The sequence below is a fragment of the Hoplias malabaricus genome, chromosome X1 (genome assembly GCF_029633855.1).
Source record: "Hoplias malabaricus isolate fHopMal1 chromosome X1, fHopMal1.hap1, whole genome shotgun sequence".
Taxonomy (NCBI): Eukaryota; Metazoa; Chordata; class Actinopteri; order Characiformes; family Erythrinidae; genus Hoplias; species Hoplias malabaricus.
This window is the reverse complement of record NC_089818.1, coordinates 15,211,956-15,235,818: the sequence shown is the minus strand read 5'-3', so window position 1 is coordinate 15,235,818 and position 23,863 is coordinate 15,211,956. Positions and strand designations below refer to the sequence as shown.

The window sequence follows — 23,863 nt, the reverse complement described above, 5'->3', positions numbered from 1 at the left end:
CTAGATACTACAAAGGAAAAAAATCCTGATTGGCCAATTTACCTTTGTGTTATTTAAGAATTTTAAATGTTTTCACACACAAACTGCACATAGACATAAGTTTAATATCATTAGGGGATTACTACCATATCTACCCCATTTAAAAAATAAATAAACACATTATAAAATTCTATAAATGACAAAAATGCAAAATATGAGCCTCGGGAAGGTTGTTACCTGACGTAGAGCGATCTTTTCTGGCTGGTCCTCAACGAACCCGACCCAGAGCTGATGCTGCTGTTCATCATCTGCTCCCGAAGGTCATGGATTTTAGCCTCGAAACGGCTGTACTCTAAACAATGACGACACACAAAGACAAAAACAGAGCTCTCAAACACCTCTCCACGGCTCAGAGATGTCCGGCCTGCAGCGGGACAGGGACAGGGACAATGCCCGCTTCACTTGTCTGGGAAAATTGCCCACTTTAGTTTGTAGCAGCGGAGCTTTAGAGAGATGCTTCATACACGGTCGAGAACGAGAGAGGACACTCGCACAGAGAGAAATATTAACCTAATACAGGAGGACGGGGGCAGGGGGCGATACTAGACTTCTACGTCATGCAGATAACGAACGAGGGGCCTTTTAGAAAGGGGTCTCCAAATGTGGCGTCTGTCACACTTCGTACACACTGACCTTCTGAGTTTGGGTCGTTATCCTGGACAAAAATGTTGTGATCATTGTTGAATGATCTGTGTGTGTCTTTTGTTTTCTTCCTTCTGTGAGATAAATCAGAATTTTGCGGAAAAAAAAAAAAAAAAACGCAACTCAGCGAGTTTTTGTCCTTGAAGCACAATAAACAAACCCCAGAAACATTAAAGGGGTTTTCAAATATAAGGAGGTTGAAAAGATATTTTTCCCCCGGTTGTTATAGAAAGAGGGGTGGCGCGGTGGTGCAGCAGGTAGTGTCGCAGTCACACAGCTCCAGGGACCTGGAGGTTGTGGGTTCGATTCCCGCTCTGGGTGACTGTGAGGAGTTGGTGTGTTCTCCCTGTGTCCGCGTGGGTTTCCTCCGGGTGCTCCGGTTTCCTCCCACAGTCCAAAAACACACGTTGGTAGGTAGATTGGCGACTCAAAAGTGTCCGTAGGTGTGAGTGAGTGAATGTGTGTGTGTGTGTGTGTGTTGCCCTGTGAAGGACTGGCGCCCCCTCCAGGGTGTATTCCCGCCTTGCGCCCAATGATTCCAGGTAGGCTCTGGACCCACCGTGACCCTGAATTGGATAAGGGTTACAGATAATGAATGAATGAATGTTATAGAAAGATAAGTAACAAGAGGCACATCTCTCTCTGAGACTGAGACCGAGACCCTTGATGGCCCACCCATTCGTATTCATATGATAATAGCATGCTAATCCGGCCACTCTTATTGGAGAATTATGATGTGTGATAACGCTCATTTTAGTCACGTAAACAAATGAACATGGCTATGTTTTTTCGAAGACGGCGCAGTCACACATTTCAGCTGCTTGAGGAGGAACGGCTTCACTGATGAGTGAGTGAACTATATTTTACTTGTTTGTCTGCAGCATTTTTAGCGCTGGTTAGCCTCGACGCTACGCTTATTCAGCAGCACATTCTAACGAAGGAATTTGTGAAATCGACGGTAAATGTTTTGGAAATGTGCAGAGAGTTCAGCTGATAGTTGATAGCTGAGAGTTTACCTGTGTTTCACACCTCTCTCATGGATCATCAGTGTGTGAACCACAGGTTTAGATAAATACAGTGTCACATCAGATTCATAGCAAAATAGAAGAAAAACGAATTAAAACACCATTGTGTGGATAACACCCATGTCTCCACAGTTCAGAGCTCGAAATTTTTTTTGTTTTTTTCCACTATATATCAGCACCTTTCAAAATGGGTTTTTGCGAAGTCCATGTTTAGAGTGAGAATGCAAACAAAAAACAGATGAATCACAGCGTTCTCTCACATTTGACTCATGATGCTGGGTTTGTGCTGAACATTAGCTTGTGTAGCTTTCGAGAACAAACTTTTTAGCTAGGTTTAAATTGTTAAAATATCACGGCATGTCAGATCACCTCAGAGATGGCACCAGGGGGTTAAAGTAAGCCTTGTGTGTGTGTGTTTCTGTCATCTGATGGTGTATCCAGTTCCTCACCAGTGGCAACTGACACCAAATCCTAAGAAACATGATTCCTTCCAACACAATACAGACTCACAAAAGACGCGTGCAACTCACACAGAGGAGTCATCTACTATTGCAACCCTGCTTTTGTGTTTGTTACTTCTTTAAAAGCAATCTCCATTCAATTTTCAGCCACCAAATAATGCAGAAAAAGTCCATTTCCACTGATCCCAGATCAGCTGAGTCCACATTCTGCTTCTTTAATATAGAACTGTAGTGTAGCGTTAGACTCATGTTGCTAACAAACACTGGAAGTCAACAGTCACCGAGAGTGACCTTATCTTTTTGTACACGTCTAAATCATCAAACATTTCCTTCAGAAAAGTGCCAATAAAACATTGTGAATTTGTTTTGAAAAGTAAAGTCTTGGCAATATTTCACCGATTGACTTTATTTACACAGTTAATCACAAACTGGAGCTACAGTTACCCTTCCCTACAGTTAGCTTCCCTAAAGAGGGGAGGGGGCTGGAACTCAGAGGCGGGTTGGTGAAGCGTCTCGGCCGATCAGTGGAAAATCACGTACGTCTGACTTCTCGCCAAACTTGGCTCTAATCGAGTGATGCTGAGGTCTGTGAGGTGGCAAGTCCGCATCTCGGAGAACGCCAGCAGCTTCTTTTTAGCGTGTGCGCGTCTATTTGCTTTTCTCAGTAAGGGCTCAAGGACAGATCCACGTCCTTTCAGACCCTTGGTTTTGGGACATCTTCTCACAGTGGAACAATGGACTCAAACAGCTGCTGATCTTGTTTAAAAATAAATTGATTGATTACTATATAACTCCATAGTGAGCACCTATTATTAACAGATGGAATATAATCGACTCTCACCACTGTCGTCTGATGAGTTTACCATCTGCTGATGTGTGGACAGAGGCCAGAGGCTGGAAACTGATGTCCAGATGTGATCTAAACTCAGTGGTGCTGTAGTAACACACTAAAACACGCAGTTAAACATGCGACCAACAGGAAAATACAGTACCACAGCAGCAAACAGGCGCTCACATGGGAAAGTGTCCACAGCGCAAACACACACCAGAGACACCAGACCCTGTCATGACCTTCTGTCCCTCTCTGGATTTACCGCTCGAGTTGAAGTGCAGTACTTACAGTCTTCAGCTTCTGGAGACTTCCACAGCGTCCTCCCTTCGCTCTCTGTGAACTGTCCACTAACAGGACACTGTCATAGAGCCAACACACACACACACACACACCTCCACCTCGTCTGATGCCTCTCTCTCCCTCATCTCCCTCTCTCGCTCGCAAAGAGGCAGACACTAGAGTTAGACTCCTCCCATATCTCCATCTCCCTTGCTGTTCCCTTCTCTTTCCATCACTAAATCCACTCTTCTCTCCATCCATCTCTTTATCATTCCCTTTCCATTCCTCTCTCTCTTTTTTCAAGGCAGTGTGCTTCAGGCACAGCGAGTCTGTCCTTCAATAAATATGAACATCAACATGAAAGGTAGCATGAGAAAGTGCTGAGCTGTAAGCGTGCACACACACACACACACCAGCTGGAGAGCAGACTCTCATCACTTACACTGTATCTAAATGCAGATCCATATCTAACTAGTAGCAGCTAGAGTCTTACTGAAGGACCCAGGAGCTGAACACACTCCGGTAACACCCTTCGTTTCTGAACCAGAGTGAGAGCAGCAGGTGTCCCCAAACTTTTGACTTATCAGAATAATACAAAATAACACACACAACACACACTTGTATGTGTGAATCGTGGGGACACTACACAGACTTCCATTCATTTCCATAAGTGCAGCTATCTCAACCCTAACCCGTGGTCCCCACAATGAAGACAAGTCCCCACAACGTCATTTTTAGCCCCGGTTTTGTTCCCCACAATGTGAGATATTCCGGTTACACACACAGTTGTGATTACACAGCATCGGACTCACATTAAAGGCACAGTGTACAATTTTCTACAAATACTTTGACTGAATTTACGATGTTTACGGTGGTCCTGGCTCATGCGGACACCACTCCCCTACAATTTAAAAGGGCAGCTCTGACTATAAACGCAGCTCCTCTGTTCTCCTTTTGGCAGAACACCCAATGATGAAGGCGTTTCTCTGTAGAGCGTTAACACACTGTCTGTCATTTATGAGCTTTGGTGGGGTACGAGGGTGTGTGCTCTCACTAAAAAAGGAATCCTCGGTGCTCAAAATGGTGTCAAATGGGTGTAGACAAAGAACTAAACGCTAACACCCAGAAAAAAAAATTAACTGTTGCCATCTTCACCACATCACGACGACATCACCACACCATGAACTGAACTCGGAGACTATAGTAAACGGACAAAGAGAAGGTCTAGGGTCTCAGTAACTCCACACAAACCTGCCTTTCCATTGTATTCCACAGTTAAAACGTAAACAATGACCTTCAGAGTGGTTTGATGTGAAGACACAATTGCTCACAGTGGTGGTGAATGGAACCAGATGTCCAGAGAGAGATTAGAAATCGTCTACAGAATGATATTAAAGGACAGGGTTATGATTTGCTGCCTTTGGCCTGGCCATTGTTTGACCACAGATCTGAGATTTCGGGCCTGAACTGTATGTCTAAAAGTCAGAGAAGGCAGATGTGTTTGGCCAGTTTAGCCGTGCCCCAAGGCTCCTCTCTCTTTGAATGGCGAGAGCCCTATAGTCATATATCACTACAGAAGGGCGGGGCTTTGTCACGAAAACGTGTTGATTGTTACAAGCTTTCCCATTCATTTTTAACCAGCGGTATTTGGGTCTTCCTGAAGTTCGTCACATTGCTGAACTGACTGGACCTTGCTAGTAATTGGTTGGTTACCGCTGCTGTGGGCGTGCTCAGTGTGGATGACTGACAGCAGCCCTGGCCTCTGGCTGTGGACTCACCCTCTGGTCTGTAGTGGGCGACGATGGTGACGGTCTGTCCAGCGTTTTTCAGAGTGGCCGCCGCCTGCTCGTGTGTGGCACTGCGCAGGTCCACTCCGTTCACCTGAAGCGATGAAGAAGAAGCACGGTCAGTAACAGTCACAGGATGTAGGCTGTTGCTCTGCATACTTTGTTATGCCCCTCTGTTTCATCCTGTTCTTTAGTGCTCAGGACCCCCACAAGACCACCACCACACAGCAGCTGTCATTTGAGTGACACTGACACGTTCATGGTGTGCGTGGTTCAGACACAGCAGTTGCTCCTGGAGGGAGCAGATACAAGTATGCAGAGCAACAGTCAAGCTGAGAGAATGGACAGTGACACACGAGTTCTGTATCTGAGATGAGCGAGGTCAACAACTAGTGAGAGTCTGGTATTTCTACATCCACTGCAATCAATCACCAAGGATTTCCAAGCGCCTTAGAGCCTTTTCTATGGGTTCGCTCACCTCAAACAAATCAGAAATATTTTCGACTTCTATCAAAACAGGGAGAGTTATAATTGGAGATGCCAGGGTTTGTCCCGACGCTGGTGTTACGAGCAGGGTTTTGTTTGACTCACAGAGATGAGGCGGTCTCCTTTCCTCAGTTCTCCGCTCAGATCCGCAGGGCCCCCTGCCAGGATGAAGGAGATAAAGATGCCCTCTCCGTCCTCTCCTCCGACGATGTTAAAGCCCAGCCCTGTGGCCCCTCTGTGAAGAACCACCTTCCTCGGCTCTCTGCCACCAAAACATACACACACTGTTAACACACACTCGGGGAAACAGAGCTGTTGCTGTCATTGTCATGAGGATATTTAAAACAATAAAATCAGTTTCTCTAATAAAGACAATGTTATACACGTTCTATTTGAGTAAAGCCCACTACAAAGACCCAAGGTTCCACAATCCTTTTCCATGAGAATGAAAAGTGCGTGAAGCTGGAAACCTATAAGACTATGGGAAATTCAGTTAGCAGGCAGGTGCAGCCACTGTGTTTGTCCTCTAGATGGCGCTGCTGCGCTGAGATAATTATTGCTCAAAGAACTGACAAGAGATTCTGTCAGTACCTCTGTAACAATCGCTCTGCATTAAAACACAACGGTTAAGGACCAATGCTCAAAAGACTGTTCATCACTGTCCAAACTAACACCAGCTGCAGGATGAAGAAAACTGATCAGTGTGTGCACCCCTCTTTTTGAACGGTCTGAATCAACACATCACTATCTTCTGTACTTATTTGTTGATGAAGTGGTACCTGACTGTTTCTATGTATAAGAGGTGACAACTGAGATGGACGAAGGCAAAGAAGGGATAGAAAAGTAAAAATAAGTCAAGAAGGGAGAGAGAGAGAAGGAAAATGAGAGAGAGAGAGAGAGAGAGAGAGAGAGAGAGAAGGAATGAAAGAGAGAGTGTAAAGGAACATGTACTGGACCCCTGCCAGTTGCCAGTTGTTCTGCAGCTCTGGGGCGATGCCCAAGAGCTCAACCTGGCAACCTAAACCTGACCGGGGTCATCAATAAAGTAAAGCAGTGAATCTGATACAGCTCTCGTCAGATTAGACTCATCAGCACCCCAACAGTTAAAAAACAACTGGGCAGTGTGTCTAGTGATGACGGACTAAAAGCCCTCAGATCAGTTTTACTGCAGCCTCTACGTGTAACACGAGAAACCAAGTAAACACTGCAAAAAAACAAAACAAAACAAATAATAAAAATAAATAAAAAAACAATAATTTTAAACAACAAACACAATTAAATAACAGATTAGAACACAGCACCAAATAAAAACAAGAAGATAATAAAAACAACAAAAACAGCTGGACGATACGGGCAAGATTTATATCACAATATATTTCTTAAAATCGGTCAATACGATATTACACAAATATCAATATGAACAATAAAAGAACTGAAAGCAACATGACATCACCATCAAACATTTGGCTTTGTCAACATTCACATTTTTAAACTAATTTAAAAAATTGTATTGAAATAAAAGCACAGCAAGCTTGCACTAGCAGGCCACCATATTGTTTACACCTCTCCAGTACAACATGCACTCTCACACTGATAAGAAGAGTGACCGTTACCTGGTCAAGTCCTCTTCACCGTGCGTGGTCTTCGGGGTGGGGGAGAAGCGTCCGGACTGGGCGGGGGGCATCGGCTGGCTCAGGAAGTTTGGGGGGCTGATATGGTTCTCCATGTGCTGGGAGTACGCTGAGAGATGGAGATGAACAGTGTTTACACACACGTCAAATGTTAATATTACACTGTAAAATCAGACACGCTGGAATAGTTTTGTCATTTTGATGCAAAGCTACCGCTCTGATCCAGGATCGGTCGTGTCCACCGTTAGTCCAGCACCTGTAGAATCAGGTCTGACCCCAACTCATGGTGATGGTACGGCCGTAAACGATCCTCTAACCCACGGAATATAAGTCTCCATCCCACAGAGGCTCTGTTTACATGGGAGCTGTGTGGGAGGGATGAAATCGAAGCTAAACTCAGGCTAAACTGATCCTGTTAAAGCCATGCCAAAGGCCTGGGGGTCAGAGCAGCAAAGCCCTGGTCAGAAGAGCATGTGTCCTCTTTGTTGGAGGTCAACTGGAGCAAGTGCATGAGGAAAACAAGTAGTGGTGTGGGGTGTGGGGCAGATTCAGAGAAGGTCATGTCAATATCCATGAACAATTATTTTGATGACAGAAGAAGCCACCTCTTCTGAACACTAAACAATCTACACTGGATGAAGAGGGTGGGGGTAATTTAACACTCCTGGCCATGAAATGCTTGGGGCTTCACTGGGGATTGATGCGATTGATCTACGAGTCTCCCCTAAAAGAAGGTATCTGCAGGAACTAGCACAGGGCTGTGGGCACAGGCTTTTCCTTTAAAATGCCGCTCTTTATATTTCCACCAACTTTGTCAAACTAATTCTGCTGCTCCGAGAAAACCTCTCCCCGATCTGAGAGGCTTTAACTGGGTCACGCTGTGAGCGGCAAGGAGTGAGCTGACCTCAGATGTGATGTGACATCACTGAGGCTGAGCAAGGATAGGACTGAGAGGAGGGTACTGGCCCGATATTACACACAGTGTTCATCCGAGCCGTGGTCAGTGCTGAAACAGTATCTAGAGCTTGCAGTCCCACGCCAGTAAATAAGTGTCTCGTCCATATGACTTTGGGACACTTGGGATCACAGACGCCAGTCCCGCTCACCCCAAAGGCACTCTCCAGAGAATATAGCTCCACTGCTACACCGAGCAGCACTGGGAGGGGTTTATAGACATATAGTTTATGCTTGACATGGGGCACGGTGATCAAAGAGTCTGCGTATAATATGATAAGAAAAGACTGAAGGCCTGTGTCAGCGATTGAATCGGAGCACTGAAAACGTCAGGACACAGGGTGCACTGCCCGGTCCAAAAGGAAAGCCATTCCAGTGTTAAAGTGCTGTTACAGAGATTCTCGGAAGAGTGAGTGAGCGCACTTAAGGGAATTATTTCTCCTTCATTAAGTTGGTGTTGAAGGGTGTGAGTGTGTGAGTGTGAGAGAGAGAGAACCGCTCCACACACTGATTCTCCACTGCATTAGGATATTGCTGCTGGATTAGCAAAGGCCCGCTGGGACATGGGATCCAGTCGAAAGACTGAATTTGCGGCTGTCCTTCGTGTCACGGAAGAGCAGCATATTGTCCACGAGGCCTGGAGATGTCAGTGCCAAAACCTGAGCGGTGGAAGACTCAAAGAAGCCTTTAAAATCAATCTAAACCTCTTCTTTCATGTAGTCTCAAAACAATGTTGGTTATGTTAGTTATTAGACACTGTTTTACAGCACTGTAAACATAAAGGGACAAAGGCAGAGACAAATACCCCCGGCTGATGACAGAAGAACATGCAAATCCACCTCCAAACAGGTGGTGCCAATAGGGGGCGCTCTTCCTGTGGTCTTTGTGGACGCCAATACCTGAGTGTAGTGACACAGACACTGTACTGAACAGTCCTTCTGATGTGAGAACTGTACAGAGCTCCTGACTCTGAGGTCATTAAAGATCCCTGGGCATTTCCTGTAAAACAGTCGAGGTCCAGGTAATGGATACGGTTTTTAATGTTGTGGAAACTTTATATCTGATGAGGTTTTTTATTTATTTATTGTTGTTTTTTGTCTCAACGCTCCAAAATTTTGGGAAGATGCTGAAAAAGGACCATGTTTTAGTAGTCAGTGTTACGAAAAGCTGCTACAAACAAGACGAGCTTTTCAGCCACCACCTGTCTTCCTGCTCTTTTTGTTTGGTCTGCAACCATGACAACGGTGCTCTCATTGGTCGGTCTGATTATAACACACCTGCGTGTTTGCTTTCAGAACTTGACAAGTGTTTTATTTCGTCTGTAAATATCGGATTCATTGTAAAAAGGCCTTAAACCAGCCTGTGTTCACCTCAGGTTTCCTACCCATCCCCATCTCCCCACGCTTCAACAAACAAATGCACCATGCATGTCTGTTAGTAACCGAGCTGGCATTAGTGGTCTCCTCCAAGTTTGTTGAGCTGTTGGGGCTAGCAGCCAAGAGAAAAGTTGAAGTAGAACTCGCTACCAGCCGGGAACTGGCTGTATCCCCCAGGCTGAGTGAGCTGTAGTGGTCAGTCACATGATCCAGAACTGGAAAAAGCCAGTAGCTACATGTGTGCTCTGTGTTCCCCAGTATGGCAGCAGCTTTAAAGGCAGGAGGGGGGTGGTGAGGGAGGGAGGCAGGTCCAGGTTAGAGCAATCGATAACACTCGATTCCTCTGTGGACTATTAGTGCTCCCACTGGCAGGCCTATGAGCCGAGCGCCGATCAATAAACGAGCCCGGAGGTCAGGCTGATACACTTTGTTTTTTGTTTTTTCTCCTTTCCATATTGCGCTGTGTTTGTTAAGAGTCCAGCGGCTCTGTAGCTTCAGAGGCTTTAGAGTGTTCACTGGAAACAGGCTTGAAAATGGCATTTGCATTGGCTAGGCCTTCATGAGCTGATTGGAAAGGCGTATTAGGCTGCTGCTAACTGTGGATGAAACGGCCGAGCAAAAGCCTTCGTTTCAGAAGAGATTTTGGCTGAGGAGTTGTCCACAAACATTTGGCCATGAATTGGAATGTATTTATTCTGTATGAAATGATCAGGAACAGAGTTTCAGAGAGCAGGAGACATAAAGCCGTAAGTAAGCTGCACTGTACAGTCTCGGGAGGGGGAAGGAAAAAAAAAAAAAAAAAAAAAAAAAAAAGACAGGCAGCAATTAATAATCCCCTACAGCACCTGTTTCACAGTGTAGAAGAAGTGAAGGGAGACTGATGTTTGGCTCTAGCAGCTCAGAATCTGCTTCATGGAGAGAAAACCCTAGTAAGTGAGACGTTACTGGCTTGTTTTTATCGAAAGGAGAACTACAGACTGTTTAGTCGTCATGAACAGGACTGGGAGCCTCTGCAGAGAAACCAACCCCCCCACCCACACACAGAGATCTTCTTAACACCTAACACAGTTTGAAAGATCACACACTGTTGAATATTTCAGATCTTGTCTTTGTCTTACGATGTAAAAATGGGTTATTTAAGTAGATGCCTCAGTGTTCAATTCACACCTTTAAGACCTTTGAGATCTTCTAGACCTCATCCTGGAACCCGAGTGCTCAATAAGGAAAGTCATTGCATCCAGACTGGTCTCCTCTTCATTTTGATGCCAGAAGAAAAAGTTTCAACACCAGCTTTTAATGTAAAAAAGTACACCGTCGCCACGGTAACCACGAGGTTCCATGGACTTAGTTATTAGTTGTCGTAGTTCACCACTAGATTTCTGATCAGCAAACCAATGATGTCTTGATTACAAAAATGGCTTCTTTAAACGGAAGCCAAACGGGAGGTCTGCTCCGCTAATCAGCAAAGGAACGAGCTCGCTCAGTGGCGCCATTTGCTTTGCTAATACAATCAAACCTAGCAAAGGGCATCAAATTCTCTCATTTTTGAAAACGTCTCATTAACAGGATAAGAACGCTTCTTCAAGATCTGATTAGAATGAAAAGTGACCTTTCTAAAAGGGCAGCGATGATGAAAAAGGGTGATTTCCATGATTGTAATGTGTCTCCGTAGAAGTGTTTCCTGCTGGATGCACTCATTAAGGTGCGTTTTGTTCCCAGTGTTAAAATGCATCAATAAATAATCAAACACAAAGGGTTTTATAGTCGTTAGCAAGCTACTGGGGTTTTGGTTTATAATTTGGTCAGAGTTTAGGTAATAGGGATGGACGATATCCACATTTTTCATACCGTCTCAAAAGTATTGTCACAGTTCACGGTATTAACGTGGGGGAGGGGGTGTTCCATCAGACTGTGTTGAGCCTTATATCCGTGAGCATAAAGTCGAGTGAATTTAGCTAAACACAGCCCGATAGTGCACACTGACACGTGTTGACGATAAAAACCCGTTTCTGAGAGAGAGCAAATTACAGCAACTTGTGCTGAAGGAACAGAAAAGTTAGAAAACAAGCGAAATACGACGGTTCTACACTGTTTAGAAGCGCGGCTGGTGCTAACAGGCACTAGTGGTTTAGCACAGCACAGCAGATTCTTCAGCGAACTGAGGCTCAAAACACACATTTAGTCGAGTGAAGGATTGTCTGAGATTTTTGTCTGTTTACAGCTTTCTCCCTCTCTCTTTTAACTGAAACTCAGCCCTAAACTTACAACTGCGGTGGGCTCGTGTTTTTCTCCACCTGTTTTCAGACTGTGACATCAGCAGTCATTGAGCTCCCACAGCGCCCCCTCTCTGTGGCTCTCTTAAATGCACATGAACATTTTATTCGACTTTTAAAAGACACAACAGAAATTTGACACAACACACACGTCAAAAACACCGCCCTCATTCTGAGCTACCGTCCATATTTTAAAATACCGCGGTATACGATATTATCGTTATTGGCCCAACCCTACTAGGTAGTGATTTTACCATAAACAGCTTCAAAATCATTGTGATGCTTCACTGAGCTATAACAGGGAGAATAATGCCTCTGGTGTTGCACAGCAGAAACTGCACTACGTAACTTCAGGAGGCAGGAGGGAAACCATTACAATCTGCCTCCCTTAACCTCAAGACAGTGCTGTAAAAGTTAAAGAAATTACACTCTTCCACTGAACTCCCTTCGTTCAGAGAGAGATGAGCTCAGTTTGGCATGAAGGGGAAGTGTCTGCTCTGGGGAGGCTCTGAGCTCGTGGCAGGGTGGACAGACTTTACTACAGGGTCTTTGGTTAAAAAACAAACAAACAAAAAAAAAAACGCAGGACTTTGGTGTCACTCACAGTTGGTGATATCTGGAGGAGCAAAGTTGTCGTTCATGAAGACACTGTTGGGTTTAGCCACTTTCAAGTAGACCACGTCTGTCGTGTTTTTCAAGGCAGTCACGGCATGCTCATGGGTCACCTCCTCCAGAGGGGTGCTGTTCACCTGAAAAACACACACACACACACTCTTCAGATTGCATAATACACTGCTAGGCGTAGCTGCCTTGTGATATATAACTAAAAGAACTGACTGTACTGTATTAGACTGAGCATTTTTAATTCATATATAATATACATTTTCATTCTGCTGTCCACTTAATCAATGGGAACACTAGACATTAGTAAAATCTGAGTGAAATCCCATTCATTTAATGGAATTCACAGCAGTTTTTGATTTTACGCCTGAGAAATGTAGGGCAAATACATTTTTGAGGGATATGTCATGGTGAATTCAGGCTCGGTGAAGCGACAGGTGAATTCACGTACTGCTGATTTGGCCATGGTGACTCTAAAGTGCCAGGAAAAAAAAGCCCATCTGAGCCATGCAATAGGGTCCTGCACTCTCTAGTGACATTGTGGCTTTACTGTAAGAACACACCTACAGTGATTATGCACATCTACATTTGTTGAAATGTTACACAAAATGCCCCTACAGCCAAAAGTTTGTCTCCTATCTGCAGCCTCCCGTCTTTGTGTGCAGCTCCTCCTTCAATGATCTTGGTGACGTAGATGCTGTTGTCCCCCGGGATGTGCTGGTTCCCTACGCCCCCAGCTATACTGAAGCCAAGTCCTGGGACAAAGCAACACAAAAACAGGGGGGAGGTGGTTGGGATGATGGATAACATTTCCACAAAAAATGGTAAATATATATCTTGCAAACTGATGCACCATTTGTTTTATTATTCTTTTACTTGTATTTGAGGTCACATTGTATACTGCACGTCTAAAAACTGTATATTTAAACATTAATTACATATTGCTGCTGTCCAATTAAAAACATGTATCTCCATTTTTGCTGATTATTAGTTTACTATATCATTTAAACACAATGATGAATGGACCAACAGAAAGGCTCCAAAATTACTTGGAATAACATCGTTTTACATTCACTTCTATTGAAGTAAGTTATTGACTGACACCTGATGTTGAAACGCGCACGCGTGAATAGGAACTGCTAATTCAGCCGTATTTCACAGAGAGAACTTAAGGAGGCGCCACTACACCGTGTGTTGTTAGGTTCAGCCATATTTCACATTCCAGTTCGTAAACTAAATTCGGAACCGTTCTGCGGTGGACAGAGGTCCCCTTTTCCCTGGATAAGGACTCTTTCTTGGGACCTAAAATGCTGATGCTTGTTCATATGTTCAAGGGGTCAGAGAGTTCAGAGCTGAATTGGGACACACTCGCGCCGCTTCAGCGCTGTAGGTCCACCATCCACCGCGGTGCAGCTCAGTGTTTTACTGGAGCCTCGAACAGAAACGTGTTGAACATTGTTGAGGTAATATTTATCACAGTCTCTTCTTTATGTTTGGAGAATGTTTGTGACACAGCCTTTTGTTTTCTAAAATATATTTAACAAACAAAGTCATCTTGTCAGTCCCTATAATGACACAAATACACGGACACACCTCACCGTTACTAACGGGTAAATTACATCTGCACTGTTTGTTTAACTTTACACAAAAACAGATGAAATCTCGATATTATTAAAGCCAGAACACCAGAGCAAGGTGCTACTCAAAATAAACGAGTCTGTGAATTAGTGACAGCACTGTTTCATCAGTCAGACCCTTATAGAAATGTAAGTCAGTAATAAATATCTAGTTCCCAGCGATGCCCTGTTCCTTCATCAAGTGTAGATTACTTCGTTGATAAAATGTAAAGGTGCTTGGTTTTAAAAATGTTCCAAAACTTAAATGTTATCTTGTTGCTTTCTGGTAACGAGTGGCTGTAATGTCGTCTCAACACGGTGCTTCAGTTTTGTAGCTTTGTATGAACAGAAAATAACAGGCTTCCCATGATCATACACACATGCCAGAAACACTCCTGTGACTAGACGGCTAATGGTGGTCCGGCAAAACTAGGCTTGCCTAGTTTCTCTTTTTTTCTTGTTTCTTTCTGATATATTCAGAGATACATGCCTTTAATTTGACAGCGACGAAATGCAACAAGAGTTACTTGTATTCACAGTTACAGATCTTACACTGTTAGAATTACAGCTTATGTTAATACACATTATTACACGTAACTACATAAGAACAACAGACACTAACTGAACTTACAGACACTATAAGGACCCATTTCCGTTGTTTTGTTACATGACCTCCCAATGTCAGCAAATATAAAACAAGGTTTAATTGATCAACTGAGTTATGACTTAAAGGGCACACAACGCATCTGTATCACATCTGGACACATCTGCAGCCCTGACCACAAAGTCTGTCGATGTCTGTCTACCGCGCACGTCATTTTTAGCCCCGGAACGCTAAAATCCGAAACAATCTGGCAATCGTGATAACGCAACAGCCTTCGTAATCCTCCGAAAATAAGACACGCCGCTGTCATCAAGGAACCAGAGAGCCAAAGCGCAAATGAGAATGGGGAGGGGAAATGGTAGTCATGGCAACAGTAGGCTCAGTTGATGGAGGAAGACTGTAGGACCTGCATGCAGCAATCTCCTTGACTAGGAGAACCAAGAAAAAAATAAAATAAAATAACACAAAAAAGTCCCTGCTTGTGATTGGGGGGAGGGGGTGCTGTCTTTGCCTTGGACCGATTTTAATCCCAGGAAGTTATTTACTGCTGCTTCCTTCACTGCATTACACTGAGGATTAGGAACAAATGAGGAAAAACACTGCAGAACAACAGGGAAATATGTCCCGCTCCCTCTGAGGAGGCAGAGATGAGGAAAACAGCAAATGCACACATCAAACAGGGCCCATATCATGAAAAAAACACATTTTCTTCCCTTAAGCGACAAGCCCTGGTGTTGTGTATTGGTTAACTGTCCCCAATGCCGCAGACCAGACTGGGGTTCGATTCCCAGCTCAGGTAATAAGTTCACCAATGAGTCCCTGGGAAAGACTCCTAATAGGTCTGCGGTTTCTGTGCAACCATGACGACCAACATTATCTTCTAATAAGACCACAACAGCTTAGCCCCGTCCATTCTAGCTGAAGGTTTAGTGTGTTTCAGCTCAGACGACTGTTTGACTGATATGCGTTTGCTTACGCATGATGGCTGCCTCGCGTATCCCTTCTCTGTTTGGTGCGCAGGGTGTGTATGAAACTTGTAAATAAGCACAAAACATAAGGTTCAGTACATGTGTAAACAGTAGGGGGCAGTGCAGGCACTCAGCAGTACGTTTTGAAGACAGTCTGTGTCAGAGCAAAGTCTGCAATTACCTGCATCTGTTTTCTGGTCTGCCCTCTAGTGGAAGCCTCCAGTTACAAGCATAGGACATAGGCAATCTGAATATTTACGGTCACGACCCAGACGGTTGCCTACGAGAACGAACGGCCAAACGGCATGGACTTCACGGCAAATAATACATTTCAGTGAACCGTAGTAAACTAATAAAAAGCAACTAATTAAAAGCCTTAACATTTTATCGTAAAAAAACAAACAAACAAAAAAAAACAAGTAATATCTGTATTCTACTCTGTTGTTTACGCAGCGTTATAAAACTCAGTCACACCAGCAGAGGCGCTGCTGAGATTCTACTGTACCTTTGGGCCCTTTAACCAGTTTGATCTCCACCACTTTCTCAGAGACGGACTTTCTTCTTCTGATGTAGAGTCTGACCAAAGAGCCGGCCTCCTTCAGCGCCTCCACGGCTTTACTGTGGGTCACGTCCCGAACGTCCACATCATTCACGCGCAGGATCACATCATTCACACTGCAGGGGACATCAGAACACAAACCTCTTTTTCATAAATAAACAATATTTTTTAAAGCATCCTCCTGCTCAGAGAATCCCAATAAGACACTCCACTAGGGGGTAATGTTCAGCGTTGACTGTCTAGACAGAAGAGGGAGAAGTCTAGCCATTCACTTACAACACCATTTCTGATAAGCTTTGACTCTTCTGGGGAGGCGCTACACTAGATGCTGGAACTCTGCTGTGAAGATTTGAAGGCTTTCAGTCACAAGTGCAACAGTGAGATGGGGTTCTGATTTTGGACGATTAGGTCTGGATCACAAATGCAACTCCAGCTCATTCCAGAGGGGTGTCACTCAGGGAACACCGCCGCGCAAAGACACCTGGCACAGACCTGAATTCACTCCCTGCATTAACAGCAATCTACAACATTTTGAGGGGCATACAGAGCAGGTGACAAAGGGCCTCTGCACAGTACTGCACGCACACACACACACACACAATAATCTCATTTACACCAAACCAAGGCAAATCCATCCAATTAAAATGTTCGGTAAAGGACTGCTCCACTTCTGTGTACGACAGGTCACAGCGCCTTTCCACAGAACAGATTAACATCTTTCTTATCATCACACCCACACACACACACTCCTGGAACAGAACAGAACACTACACATACATAAACATCACTAATCAAACTGCACATTGCCAGTAAAAATAAAAAAACTCTGCTTAACAAAGCGCACACAGTCTGTCTATCACTGCACTGCTGTCACACTCTCATCAATGTCAGCACTGTCCACAGCTCTCCTGCAGCTTTAATGAGCCTCTGACAGCGTACTTACACACACACACACACCCCAGGGTGTCTGCAGGCATTCTCAGATGAAATTTTATACTTTTCACTGCCAATAATTTGCCAATGTGTAACACATCCCCAGCTCGTGTAGATCTCTGTCATCATTAGGAGGAAGCCACCATCCAGCACCGGTATCTGACCTCAATAACGCCATCAAACCCCACAGCAATGTTCCAAGTGCAGCTCGTGGGAGGCAGGTACTAACCGAAGTCTCCCGTCCTGTGCTGCAGCGCCCCCTGGGATGACCTTGGTGATGAAGATGCTGGGGTCTTCTCCTATGTGGGGGTTATCTGTGCCCCCCGCGATGCTGAAGCCCAGCCCCGAATTACCCTGGACACACAGGGAGATACGCGGTTAAAGTGGAATATCACATGCAGAAAGACTTCACTTCGCAAACACAAATTACTTTAAAAAAATGCATTCATTTACTATGTAATTTAATGTCAAATACTCTCTCTCTCTCTCACACACACACACACACACACACACAGCTGCACACACAGCCCAGCTCAACACACTTGGAGGAGAGCACTAACCCTTACTGGTAATACTGTTACATCAAGCTGAAAGAAGCCTGTGTTGGCTAGCATCACGCTGAGTGATTAGCGGAAGGGACAACGGTGGCATTATCAGGGGATCAAACGCTCGAGTCAATGCCAATTCCAGTGTCGAGGAGTTAATAACAGCAGCGAGTTTATCTAGGAAACGGCATCTGTCTCCTGCTTTTAGCAGAAGGCTGGAATTCTTGTCCTAGATTCCTCCATTCGTGGCTTGTTCCTGTTCAGATGCTCTTTTGAATAATATCATAAACACAATGACAGAGAGGGGGAGGGGAGGGGGGGGTGTCCAGTGTGGAACTGGGAGAGAACCGGGAAATCAAGAACAAGAGCAGAGCCCAAAGGAAACACCAGAGCTTCAGAGTGATGTGTGATGTGGGGGCGTTAGGGGGCGCTAGTGACATTCAGCCCAGAGCGGCACTGTTTATTTATGCTGAGTTAATAATGCACACTTCAGAGAGAGAGAGAGGGTGGTGAGGGAAAGAGGGAGAGAGGAAGAAAGAGAAAAAAAGGAAAGAGTTAGATGCTGAATTTGGGTCACAACAAGACAATGAGGCAGAGCCAGAGATGTAGAAACAGAAAGGGGGAAAAAAAGGAGACAGAGAGGAAGAACGAGAGATAGAGGAGGAGACAGAGAGAGAGAGAGAGAGAGAGGAGACAGAGAGAGAGAGAGAGAGAGAGGAGGAGACAGGGAGAGAGAGAGAGGAGGAGACAGGGAGAGAGAGAGAGAGAGAGAGAGAGAGAGAGAAAGAGAGGAGACACGGAGAGAGAGAGAGAGAGTTGGGCTCGGCTGCCCCTGACATCTGGCGTTTTAATTACTATGAGACTCGCATTCGGAGGAGTCGGGGGTGGTGATAGGGAGATGACTTGGGAAGAAATGAGTGAGGGGTCAACACGTCAAAACCTGGACTCATTACGGTCACTCTGCTCCGTTTTAAATCCATTAATATTTAACCCACAACGGCCAAGAACAAGTGGGGCCAAGGTTTCATTACAGAACTATAACCTAAGAATCACTATCAAGTTGAGGAAGATGATGATGATGATGAAGATGATGGTAGTTCCACAGCAAATGTCCGGCAGCCAAGCCAAGTGTGTCTCCATCCACTGGCCCATACCTGTGTAGCTTCAGTGGGTTTTTATGTTTTATGTTCACAGACTGAGGTAGTTGCCACAATTGAGCTGTTACAATGTAGCTATTACTAATAACAATGTAATAATAATAATAATAATAATAATAAAATATGGCAAATTTAAAGGGACTCAGTGTCATCACTGATCATTACTGACATCATTAGTGAGATCTTGGGTGACGATACTCTGCTCCTTGGTTTTTTCCATTATCTGAAAGTATTGATATAACTTGTTTATAAAGTGTTGATATTTGAGTAAAATTGATGTCAAATGTATATCTGAAATTTAATTATTTCCTCTCTTTTGTTCTTTGTGAGGAATTTGCTGCTACTACAAAGGGTTAAGTGCAATGTCACGTTACAGTAATCGAATGGGAAGAGGGAGGGGATTACAGGCCGAATCCTGACTTTGATCTCAGGGGGCATTACTCTGGACGTCCATCTTGCCAATAAACTTGATCAGAAGAGCTATCGTCCGATTCCCAGTCTTCCAGACTCTGCTATCAGTCATCAACGCTGTGAACACTGCTGAGGAGGAGGAGCAATCAATACCTCTTCAAGGCTCCTGCACTCGTTCGGGCGCTGAGTACAACAACCTGTAAACAAACAAGTAAACAAACACACACTCACCCTCTCCAGCGTGATCTCCTCATACTCATAGTCTGCCTCGGTGCCGTTCACCTGGAGGGAAACAGAGATCATTGCATTTAACGTTCATGTCAGTGTTCATCTGTACTTTCTTCACTACGTTACCCAGCATGCATCACACTGAACGCTGCTGTCTCTAAAAGTCTCTCTACTGTCTCCTTGTGTGAACTGACGTTAGCCAAAGCGACCATTTATCTGCCACATGTCAATCACAAGCCAAAGTAATGGCTCTGACCCCGGGCAGAGGGAGAGCTGGCTCTGTGCTGATTATGTAACTGAGTGAGGGAGAGAATGGTCAGCCGCTGGAGAGCCAGGGCAGAGCACGTCCAGCTTTATTTCAGCACCACGGACAGTGTCGCAGTGCGCTGAGCTTTTGAGTTACAGCTGGGAAAGGTGTCTAAACTCTAGGAGGTGAGCGATGACCATTTCTCTGTTACAGATATTAAAGCCTCCTGCTACTGAGTTTTACTGAGCACTATGTTAAGGTACTCATCATCTAGCAGTGGTCTATTAGGTCACTTCCTACAATTCTGGACTCTACTCGCTGTTTGGCCCCTGCTCCCTGGTCTGTTTTTCACTTCCCAGCTCCATCTCTGAAATGTAGCTCAAAACTGTCTCTGACAACAAGTGGAAAAAAAATAGAAATACTAAATAAATAAATAAAAATAACCCGGTTCCAGGCACCAGGACCAAATGACAGAGCATAGTGGAATAGAGTAGGTACCATTCAGTGGAAAAGCCTCCATAGGTTTCCCCCACTGCACAAGACGAAGCAAACAGAAAACCAAATTTCAGGACAGATTTATCACAGTACTGGATCACAGTGCTCTGTTCTACTCTCCACAGCTGTCTGCTGATATCAGTCCAACACTAAACCCACCTTCCTTAGGAACCTATCATCCTATCAGGGCTGTGGTTGATACGGTTAGTGTTTGGTTCAGGCTTCTACAGGATAATGTCCTGGGTCAGAATTGGCTTCATAAGCAAGCTCCGCTAAACAAGCCAAACCTCAGGGGATTACACACACCTTTCCCTTCTGAGCACAATTTCCCCACGGAGGCTAATTAGAGAGACCCCAATTATAAGAGACAAAATGGCACCAAGCCCCTGGGGGCTCCATATGCTCCTTAGAATCTGTGAGTTGCTGGTTCAGCAGAAAAGGGCTAAAGTATAGCGTGTGAAATGGTGGGTAAGAAAACACACATGCACTAGAGGGATAAATTAATACTGGAGCGACACATCACCCACAACACTGGGTTACCACCAAACTGAACAAGACCCTACCATAGGACTAACCCTCTGCGTTACAGCAATGAAACCTATGTGTCATGCTTTGGCCACAGCTCCACAAGGATCAAACCCCTCAGCAACTGTCTCCAATTGTTTACAAGAGCCCTGTTGAGAATGACCTTGTTCCTTTTAATGATAATGAGCCGCTCACTGTTCACCCCTGACCCGAGTGCACAGCAGTGAGGAGCGAGGAGTAGAAGCTCTGGCTTTTTAGCCGTTTTCTTTCTTTGTTGTTCTCGTTTTCCCTGTTCTTCACGTCAGAAGGGAAGCAGGATGAAAACAACTCGTTTTATCCCTCGTTTTCTAACTTAAGTCACAGGAAACTGACCGAGTGTGTCTTGTTTCACAGTGTGAGAGTTGATGTTGTCCAGATACACACAGTAATGTGCTTATGGAATTTTTTTTCCATAATATATCCCCCTTTAAAATGTAGATATTCTCAGACTATCACTTTTATAAACTAAAAGTTAATTAAATTGCAATATAAATATTGCTTAAAAAAAAAAAAAAAAAAAAAAAAAAAAATTATTTTGCAGGAATCATTCAATGACTTACATTTTTACAAAATATAAAGAAGAAATATTTTTCTGAAAAAAAAAACATTAAAAATTACACCAAATATTTTGAAAAAAAATGTTTAAAAAAAAAATAACTTAAATAAATAAATAAATAAATACTGCAGTCAGATACTGACCCTTAACTGGACCCTGGAACATGAATATGTGCATCGTCTGAACAATATTAACAGGAGCTGAGCATTTGGATTCATTCTGGTGCCTCTAGTTTCTTCACGTACAAATGCAGCATAAATAAAGAGCTATGAGTTATACTCACGTATGGGGCTGAGTCCAGACTCTCCGTGTTGACCACAACAGGGGGTGGATTTGCCTGGAAAAAAGAGCAAAATCAGTCCCGTTAGATTTCCACGTTAGGTCCCACTTTTCCTCCAGAACAACCCCACTCTCCTGCCTCTGTCAGACCCTAGAACTAAACCAGGCCCTAAGACGTCCTCCAAAGACGAGGGGAACTTACTCTCCTCATGACGATACACAGTTATTCACAGCAGATTAAGGCCGAACGCCCAGGAATACGTACGTACGTCGCATTTTATGCTGCAGAAAATGCAGTGCTGGAGCATGAATGCTTCTACGTCTGAAAACAGCCTAAATTAAATCCTCTTTCTTTTTGCTCTCTCTTGCTTTCTCTTTCTCTCTCCCTCTCTCTCTTCCTCCAGGGGTCTGTCCACTTCCTCTGATGACAGGACGCTGCTTTAGTGAAGTGTGGGCACTCCAGCCCATTCTCTCTTGGGCCGGTAATCTCTACTGCCCCCATCAAAAGAGCAGAGCTATGGGCAAGGGATCAACAGAAAATGACCAACAGAAAAGAAGGGAGGGAGGAGAGAGAGAGGGGAGGGGGAAAAAGAGGAAATGAAGGAAAAAATAACACAAAAAACCTGTGACGTCGATGGAGGGATGACAGTGGTATCCACAGGGACGGGCGAGATTGGGATCACGGGGATTATGGGAGCGGAGGGAGGGGCGGCATCTGTCTGCTAAACAATAGCAACGGAGGGGGGAAAAAGGTCAGGTCACATACATATACACAACAGCAATGCACAGGAGGTCATGCCCCATGGGGGATGGGAGAGAATAAGAGGTAAATCCCAGTGTGTGTCCAGCTGTGAAATGCCACATGTGTATTACCCATAGTGTGTGGAAGAGTAGTCTGAACAGGCCAGTGACAAATCCCCCTCCTTTATTTCATTTCCATTAAAGGGAACATTTTCTCCATCGTTCCCACAAGGGAAACCACACAGATCCACACAGATCAAACCCCAGCGCACGTTCCTTTAAATTATAACGAGCCGCTCGCTGTTCACCCCCCGACCCGAGCGCACAGCAGTGAGGAGCGAGGAACGGAAGCAGCCCTGGTTTTAAGCCGTTTTCGCTCTGTTCTCTTTCTTCTCCGTGTGTCTCATGTCTGTGTTTTAACTCGTACATAAAGGTGGGTCCAGTGCTGTGATTGGACAGACGCCGGCGAGGGGGCAGGGCAATTCTTAAGTCTCTGCACTTGACGTCAGGAGTGGAGCAGAATCAGAACGACTCGTTTCATCCTGTGTCATCCTGTGTTTCTGAGTGGTCTGGTTTCACAGTGTGTGTGTGGGTGGCCTCCAGATCCACACAGTAAACAATAGCTGTTTCAAATGTTCAAAATAAGTAACTAACTGGCCTTGCGCCCAATGATTCTTGGTAGCCTCCAGATCCACCATGACTTTGATCAGGTTGAAGCTCTTACAGAAGTGAGGAGGGGAGAGAGGAGGAAAAAAAAACCCACAACAACAACAAAGTCATCATCTGCATACAGCTGTTTGGAGGTCTGTAAATACTGCAGGTGTGCAGCAGATAGAAATGTGGCACCTGGAACAAAAGTTTGAGTGAGCGAGTGATTGTAGAATTAACTGCTGAGCGTTTGGATCTGCTTTAGACTCAAAATTTAAGCACGAAAATAAGGAAAATTTACAAGCATCATATCAAAAATATAAACACGCTCCATTTATTCCAATTCAGCGAGGCACAGCATCACAGACATAATCCACAGAACATCAACTCAGGACTGACATCTGGACGCAGCGGGATGTGACCGTAAGAGCTACACAGCGCTACACAGAAGATCAAAGACCTGCAATTATATTAATGCTCTATAGTGCTGATGGACAAATTATATGCCTTATTGATATTGTAAATTATATAATTTATAAAATATATTTTGGGGGGAACCCATACAATATAAAATGTGTCATTTGTGTTGTTTAATTTTAATTCAGCAAATAAGCAATAGTTGCACATTTGAAAAGTGTGTTCTCCAGGAGAAACCGTGTATTATTATTACTTTAATTTAATAAACAAACAAAATCAACAAATAACGCCATGTGGCCAGTGGTGCCAAGTTTAGCCAAATGCTTTCACATGCTTCCTCCAAGATACATCAGTTCTACAACCTCGTTTTCAACCTGCCTCCAAAAAACAAACAAACACAATTGGAGCTCATCGCGCTTGGAGGAGAACCCTAAACGTTGAGTAACTGAGTGACTGGACACTGTTGGAGGGGGGCTAGCTGTACTCTCT

The 23,863-nt window shown here is 44.4% G+C and overlaps 1 protein-coding gene across 11 annotated transcripts in view; it reads right to left on the bottom strand.

The window, feature by feature from the left end:
• Positions 1-23,863, bottom strand: part of LOC136675652 (discs large homolog 1-like protein) — a 105,558-nt gene that overhangs the window by 12,049 nt on the left and 69,646 nt on the right. For 5 of the 11 annotated variants that reach the window (XM_066652333.1, XM_066652323.1, XM_066652326.1 and 2 more), the window contains 11 exons: positions 22,192-22,290; positions 21,573-21,626; positions 19,431-19,481; positions 17,316-17,440; positions 16,100-16,269; positions 13,025-13,161; positions 12,390-12,534; positions 7,165-7,291; positions 5,657-5,813; positions 5,057-5,159; positions 217-331 (listed from right to left, as the gene is read on the bottom strand). In XM_066652333.1, coding sequence (XP_066508430.1) covers positions 217-331; positions 5,057-5,159; positions 5,657-5,813; positions 7,165-7,291; positions 12,390-12,534; positions 13,025-13,161; positions 16,100-16,269; positions 17,316-17,440; positions 19,431-19,481; positions 21,573-21,626; positions 22,192-22,290 — 1,283 coding nt within the window. The remainder of the gene's footprint in view (positions 1-216; positions 332-5,056; positions 5,160-5,656; positions 5,814-7,164; positions 7,292-12,389; positions 12,535-13,024; positions 13,162-16,099; positions 16,270-17,315; positions 17,441-19,430; positions 19,482-21,572; positions 21,627-22,191; positions 22,291-23,863) is intronic. The other 6 variants (XM_066652322.1, XM_066652325.1, XM_066652328.1 and 3 more) reach the window with 2 other exon arrangements.